At 34.7% G+C, this 7,223-nt stretch overlaps 1 protein-coding gene across 1 annotated transcript; it reads left to right on the top strand.

Annotated features, from left to right (window-relative positions):
- Positions 1 to 3,934: 3,934 nt before the first annotated feature.
- LOC131858899 (citrate-binding protein-like) lies at positions 3,935 to 4,677 on the top strand. Its single transcript, XM_059212375.1, has 2 exons — positions 3,935 to 4,160; positions 4,283 to 4,677. The coding sequence occupies exons 1-2, from the start codon at positions 3,935 to 3,937 to the stop codon at positions 4,675 to 4,677; spliced, it is 621 nt and encodes a 206-aa protein (XP_059068358.1).
- Positions 4,678 to 7,223: the final 2,546 nt, after the last annotated feature.

The raw sequence follows: 7,223 nt of genomic DNA, 5'->3' as shown, positions 1-7,223 counted from the left end.
TGGTCCCTTCTTTTTCTTTCTGGACATTGATAGGGATGTCCAGTTTAATCCCTTGGTTCGTAGTCTTTGGGCTGTGATCCTTAGCCACCAACTTTTTCTTTTTGTTGAGGGGCTTGACCTTGGAGATTAGCTTGCTATTGGTTTTGAATTTTCTAGCCACCCATCTAGGGGGATTCTTGTTGACGAGCGTTCCACGAGTGACCATCATCTCCCCTTCATTTGCAGGTTCATATTCAGGGTCATCAACAAGAACCCCACTTTCATCCAGGCCCATCTCCGAGTTAGAGACATCTTGGACCTCCATCTGTAGGCCAATCTCAGCAAGCGGGGGTGCAATTTCAAGGGATTTAGCATGCTCCATGATAAGGACAATACGTCCCTCATGGAGAACAGGGTTGTTAGGTTCTCCAGGTGCTTTTCTAGGCTATTCTCAAGGGAAGAGGCTATATAGTAGGGAACATAGATAATTTTACTATGCCAAAAATGATTTAAGATAGTGAAATGGTAGGAGAAGATGCTTGCATACCTACCATCGAGGGTGATATACCTCATTATAAACTCAGCCATGTCAGCCCATGGGGCCATGAGGTCTTTTCTATTATAGCCGCCATCAGCTATCTTGGTGACTTTGGAGCGCTCCTTGTCTTTGTCAAAGAAACTCAACAAGTCCTCCTCCCTAGTTTTTCTATCCCTGTAAAACCTTCTGCCAGTTGTAGCCAAACCAGTGACCGTCGCCAGCAAAGTTTCATCAATCTGATAATCAACACCATAAGCCCTCAGAGTCCCTTTTTTCCATCCATTAACAAAGGCCTATGTAATCAGAGGAGAGGGGCCATGAAGTCGGTCCAGGTAGGGGACGAGACCACCATCGATGACTTCCTGCCAGACATCTTTATTCTTTTTCCACTTCTTTCAAGTAGAGGGCTCTTGTCTGTTCTTATCCCCTCCCATTATGCTCCTGGTTGCCAAATAATAGGAGAAGGGGCTCACTAACACCAACCAGTCGCAAAAAATGGGCTACACCCAAAGGATATCCAAACAGTAGCAGAAAAACCACACAATGAGATAGGAAATCCAGTTGCCGAGGAGGTTTTTAGATTTTTGATTAGGGAAAACCAGAAAGAGCCGTTTCCCCATCAACTCAGTCAAGTCATTATGAGGGGTCATTGATTAATGCAGTAATCATTATGTGCAAGATCACACAGATTTTTGGGGAAAGCATCCCTGCTACTCCACCAGTTGGTTGCCGTGTATCCCACCGCTAGATTGGCTAGTAGATCCGTCGCCTTATTGCCTTCCCGGTATATGTGTGAGATTTTGAAATCTGTCAACTCATTAATTATATTTTGGTAGTCCTTCATCAGGCTGGTAATTGTCTAGCTAAGATCCATGCGACCACTCAGACAGTTGACAGTGTTTAGCGAGTCAGACTCCAACCACACTTTAGTAAACCCCTCTCTTTTAGCCATGTGTAACCCAATGTGGCCAGCACTGGCTTCCGTGTATTAGACATAAGTGTTAGACGCCCTGGTCTTGGGGTTTTCATTTATTCAAAATTTGAAAATATCAATCATAGTCTACTCTACACTCCTATAACACTACCTACTTTTGTATCTAAACCTACACACACAAAAATGGGAAAAATGGTTGTACTATATAGGAGGTTGCCTAATTAAAACACTTTTTTTGTGTTCCCATCTCTATAATTGATATGATTGATTAAAAAGAGAGCTTATCCTTTGAAGGGCAAAGAAAAAATGACAATGGAGATGCTAAAATGAAATAAGTATACCTTAGGAATGGGTAAATCCTTGTGTTTTCCTTGAGATTAGGAAACTTGCATAACAATGAAGCATAGGAAGAGGAAAGAGATGGATCAAATTGAACAAGGAAAAAGCTACACTCGATTGGTTGTTGAGCTAGGAGAGCTCATTGTTGGCATTGAGTACCATATTTTTATTCTACAAAGGACTAACAAGTGTGACTTTAGTCATGAGAGTATCATCATTTTACTTGAAATAATATGAACTTGGAGTAGTTTTTGTTTACTTAGAAATAGCACTAACCAGGAATGAAGAAGAGTTACTTGTGTACATAGATAAGAGAGGAAATGGTAAAGAAGAATCATTATGAGTAGATGATGTGTTAGGAGGACACTACTAACATTTAGATGGATAGTGGTCTCATCGACTGGCTAATTCCTTGCAAAGATTATAGTGGGAAATATCATAAGTACATAGGAGAAGAATAAAGAGATTAAAGTTGCAACAATATTATGGAATAGGAGGTATATGAGGTTAAAGAAGCCCAAAGCTTTAAATATATATTTTTGCAAGGTGCCCCACTACTAGGTGATATCTTAAGTTTTTTTTCCTATTCATGCTAGGAAAGAAGGGAAGATAGGTCTCCAACATGATAACCAAATGATCATACAAATACATGATAATCACTTTGACTAATATCTATTCTTCTTACTATATAGAATAAGAAACTTTCAGATGAATTTTGAGAGAATTTATTTTCATCATAGATTTTGGTTCTATTGGTCATTTGGCTTCTATCTATCTATGTAACTCTTGTTTCAAGTATTCCTCTACCTCTCTCATACACACATGCACACATGCACACACGCGTGCACACACGCACACGCACACACACACACACATACATACATACATACATGCATACATACATACATACATACATACATACATACACACACACACATACATACATACATACATACATACATACATACATACATACATACATACATACATACATACATACATGTATCTATGTGCATCATTAAAAAAAATTCCTCACACTTTGTATATAATAAATAAAATATTATTGTGATGATCCACCTATTTGGATGTATGTTATTGAATTTGAGATAAATAATAGTAAATTTATATATTCTCATTTGAAAAAAATATTGTTGAGATGTCACAAATGAATAATTATGAAACTGTATTATAAAGTTAGGAACCTAACTTTATGTCAAATTTTGTCATTTATATGCAAATGCATCAAAATTTCTATCAAAATAAATACAAAATTAGATGGATAATGAGATTTTTAATAGAAATTTAACTATTAGAATTATAATAGTAATATGAATTTGAGTGTGACTATGTCATAAAGGTATTTAATAGAAGAGTCTAAACTTTATATAATTCTCAATGAAATGTCATAACTATCATAGTGATTAGGATTTTATTTTTAAATTTTTTAAAATAAGTTATTTAACAATATAATGAAAAAAAGATCCAAATTTTATACACTTATCATTAAAATACCTTCCTTATTATGACGGTCTTATGATTTCATTTTATATTATTTTTATTTTTATAAATTCTTTTCATAAATTATTTAATAATATAATTAAAAAATATAAATAAGAAAATTAAACTTTCATATATTTATTGTTTTCTTATTTTATTTTAAGATTACTATAAAGAATTATTGTACAAGAAAATCTATCTATGAAAATAAATAGATGATTATGACTTCAATTAATTTACTATTTCTAGATTACAGTAAGAAAATATTGTACAAGAAAATTCAATTGTCAGAATGCCTGGGTGACTATGACCTCATTTGATTTGCTATCTTAAGATTACGATAATAAAATATAGTACAAGAAAATCCAATTTTTAAAACGCCTGGCTGACTATGACCTCATTTATGTATGTTTCTAGTTTTGTCGATAATATTTTGCTATGATCGAAAGATCCAGAGAGAAATATTAATGTTACCTAGATCAATGACTTCCATAGCGACGGATACCTCAATTTAACTTTACCAGTTTGCGGCCCCAACGCATACTTGAAATTTTCAAAACTACAATTCAATATTTTCTGTCAATAAATACGCATACGACTGCATGTAGTAAGACACACTTTCTGCTTGTAATCCTTCAAATCACTTAATGGCCAGGATGTTTGCGCTCTTGTGTGTGCTTTTGATTTGGATGGGAAGTGAAAATGCACAGACAACTGGGTCACCAACTGATGGTTTTACTCAGGTGACATTAACTGATGCAAATATTGAGATACAAAAACCATTTGATAAGCAGGTGTCCAAGCGTTACAGCTTCGTTGATGGCGTCCATGACATGTGGGTTTACAGAGATGACAAACCTCATAATCCCAACAGTAACACCAGGCCCAGGACATAAATCCGCATCAAGGTTGGTGATTTGTCTTTAATCGATTATCTTCCTGTAAAATTTATATGAGATGGAGCAAATATGTTGTTGTGTTTGTTTTACCTTAAGGTGGTGTGTTGCAGGGAAAGGACTATAAAACTGGAGTGTGGCAATTCGAGGGCGAGGGATATGTTCCGAGGGGGACGAATGGAGTATGCGTAATGCAGATTCATGGCTATGTGGGGCCCTCCACAGTGATAATGTTAGATGCTGTGGATGGAGATCTAAAGCGATACCATGCCGATGTAGTGTCACCTGATATTTTTGATCGATGGTTTCATCTGAATGTTATTCATGATACAGACCAGAGGAAAGTCACCGTGTTTGTGGATGGGGAGGAGAGGATAACGGTTGATGTGACAGGGGGTGACAGCTATTATTTTAAGTGTGGAGTGTACGCTCAGACCGACGAGTCATCCTGCATGGAATCTCGTTGGAGAAATATCAAACTCTGGAGCAAATAGATTAAGCCTGTGGTGGTTCTCGATTGTTGGCGATAGATCTTTAGAATATGCTATGTTGTGTGTATAAAAAAAATTCAGTGGTACTCTACTAAGACGAATCTCAATTAGGACGATCTTTTGTTTTAGATTGCAACTTTTGATTCATGTAGTCCTGAACCAATATGATGAATGTTTTATATGGTGATTTATTTTATGTGTCTATATAGGTCAGTTTTAAATTGCACATATTAAGCAATATATTAAGTTTAGAGAATGTTATTCATTTCTGAGTGTTTAATACTTTTAAATCTAGAAATGTATTTTTAGTGTGTGGTTTAAGCTGTTCTGTCTATACAAGACATATCTAAAAATGAGTTTGGTTATTTTTCACATAAAATGGCTTGCTGAAAACATTATATTTATCATTTTAATATTATATCATATTTTGTATAGAATTGCATGTATAGGTTATGGAGATAAGATCTGGAATTTAAAATTGATGGTCATATGTATGTTGGTATTTTTATAGTAAAATATGAAATGAAAATTTCCTAATGTTTGACAAGTAACTTTTAATGGATTAGTATCATAAAAAATTAGGCCGGAATAGGATCCACAATAGCCATTCACTTTAATCTTTTAGCCTTATTATATATCATTGAATTCTTTGTCGATTTTGTTTGTTGTCCAATGAATGAAAAGTTACGGTTTTTTAGAAAACTCTACCATGGTTAAAATATGAGTATAATCCAATTTTATATGGAGAATAGTTGTTATATGAGGAGGAGTGCATCCATCATATTTATCCACATATTGGGTAACTTAATTAGCAAATCATCTAAGGGATCAACTTCAATTGTTGATTGTAATGTCACTTCACCATTATTCATTATAATGTTTTATTTAGGGAACACTAGCATGATAATTTCTTTCTAGAATAAAATAGTAATAAAAAATGAAGACATCATCATTACATAATCAAGATATGGAGAAACATATGAAAATCATGGTGGGGGGGCCAGTGGGCTCCCCAAGGTTTAGTCCTATCGCTAGCTTCTGTTGGTGAATAATTTATTTAGAAGATGATTATTATTGAAGAGGAACCAAAGGAGATGGCTTCTTCATAGTCTACTAGGTCTGATTGGACACCAAATAATATAGTGAGTAAAGAGGCTACCCCTCCCTCCCTCCTTTCCACCCATGACTCCCCTAATTTCTCTCCTCACAGTGCTATGATCAAAGAGGAATTTCTCCTGCTTACAGCCAAACTGAATGAACTTTGTGAGGGGTTTAATAAGCATGAACTTTCTATTTGCTATCCTTTGGGATAATTTAAGGTGGTAAAAAATATAACTATTAGGCTTGAAGCTATTGCTGATGTAGACAGTAGATCCTTTAGTTGGGTTGTGGATGAGAAGGAACATGGGGCTTGGATGGTGATGCAAAAATTAATTGCTATGATTTAAAAGTGGGAAATATTGGACAATTGTATGAAGGAACTCAATGAGAAAGTTGGCCAAAAGCAAGAAGATGAAGGATTTGGAAAAGATGGTTGAGGCATTGCAACAAAATTGTAGAAGTTGATGATCAACCATAAGAGCCAAGAATCATCTACAAGCAAAATGCCTATCAACAAAAGAGATCAAGCAAAGATTGTGTGCTCTATAACAACCAGAGAATTTTGTATTAATGCTTAAAAGAATTGAATACTCAATATTGAAGGTACTAGTACAATGAATGAAGGACTTTCTTTATAGAAAGCAATAAATACCCTAAACCTAAAATTAGAAGATCTAAAACAATGCAAAGTAGGAGCTAAATTAATCTCATCTACAAGCTAAAAAGGCTAACTAGAAACACCTCTAAGTGAACTAAAACTAAAAAAGAATGACACCTAGATAAAATAAAGAACCTAAGTTTAGCCTAAGTGAAAAAGAAAATAAAGGACCCAATTAATAAATAAGTAGACAATTATGCTAAAATTACTCCAACAACCCCCCCTTAAGATTAACTTAGGGATAAGCTAAAGAGATACTGATGAATCTAAATATATGATTTGTCTTTAAAAATTTCTCATGTTTCACCGACTTCTTGGATGATGAAGATGCCACAAACCAATCAGGTACATACCCAATCACAATAGAAGGTGACAAACAAGGAATCAATGGAAACTAATTTTGAACAAGCTACACAGATAAACATGATGTGAAAACAATTGTGCTATGACTACCATCAAATAAGAGAGATAAACCCTCAAATGTTTCCTCCAAATCTAAAATATGAGACTCTAGAAACAATGAAAGAATATTTTCAAATAGGAATCCCAATCAATAAGATAGATGGATTAATTATCCTACATAACAAGAACAAAAGTCTCAATTAATGAAGGTACAACAATTGTCTTTGTAGGTGGAGGAGTAACTTTTGATTGTATAGCATTAGATTGCAACTTTTGATTCATGTAGTCCTGAACCAATATATGATGAATGCTTTATAAGATTTATTATATGTATCTATATAAGGCACGTCTAAAAATGGGTGTTTGGTTATTTTTCACATAAAATAGC

This window comes from Cryptomeria japonica, chromosome 10, assembly GCF_030272615.1.
Source record: "Cryptomeria japonica chromosome 10, Sugi_1.0, whole genome shotgun sequence".
Taxonomy (NCBI): domain Eukaryota; kingdom Viridiplantae; phylum Streptophyta; class Pinopsida; order Cupressales; family Cupressaceae; genus Cryptomeria; species Cryptomeria japonica.
Note: the sequence above shows the minus strand (reverse complement) of the source record. Positions and strands in the feature narration are given on the sequence as shown.

What these genes read in the sequence shown, in the direction of transcription:
- LOC131858899 (XM_059212375.1), top strand. Translation starts at nt 3,935, where the DNA reads ATGGCCAGGATGTTTGCGCTCTTGTGTGTGCTTTTGATTTGGATGGGA. An exon ending in CAAACCTCATAATCCCAACA is followed by an intron (nt 4,161 to 4,282) that starts GTAACACCAGGC and finishes TTTTACCTTAAG; the next exon opens with GTGGTGTGTTGCAGGGAAAG.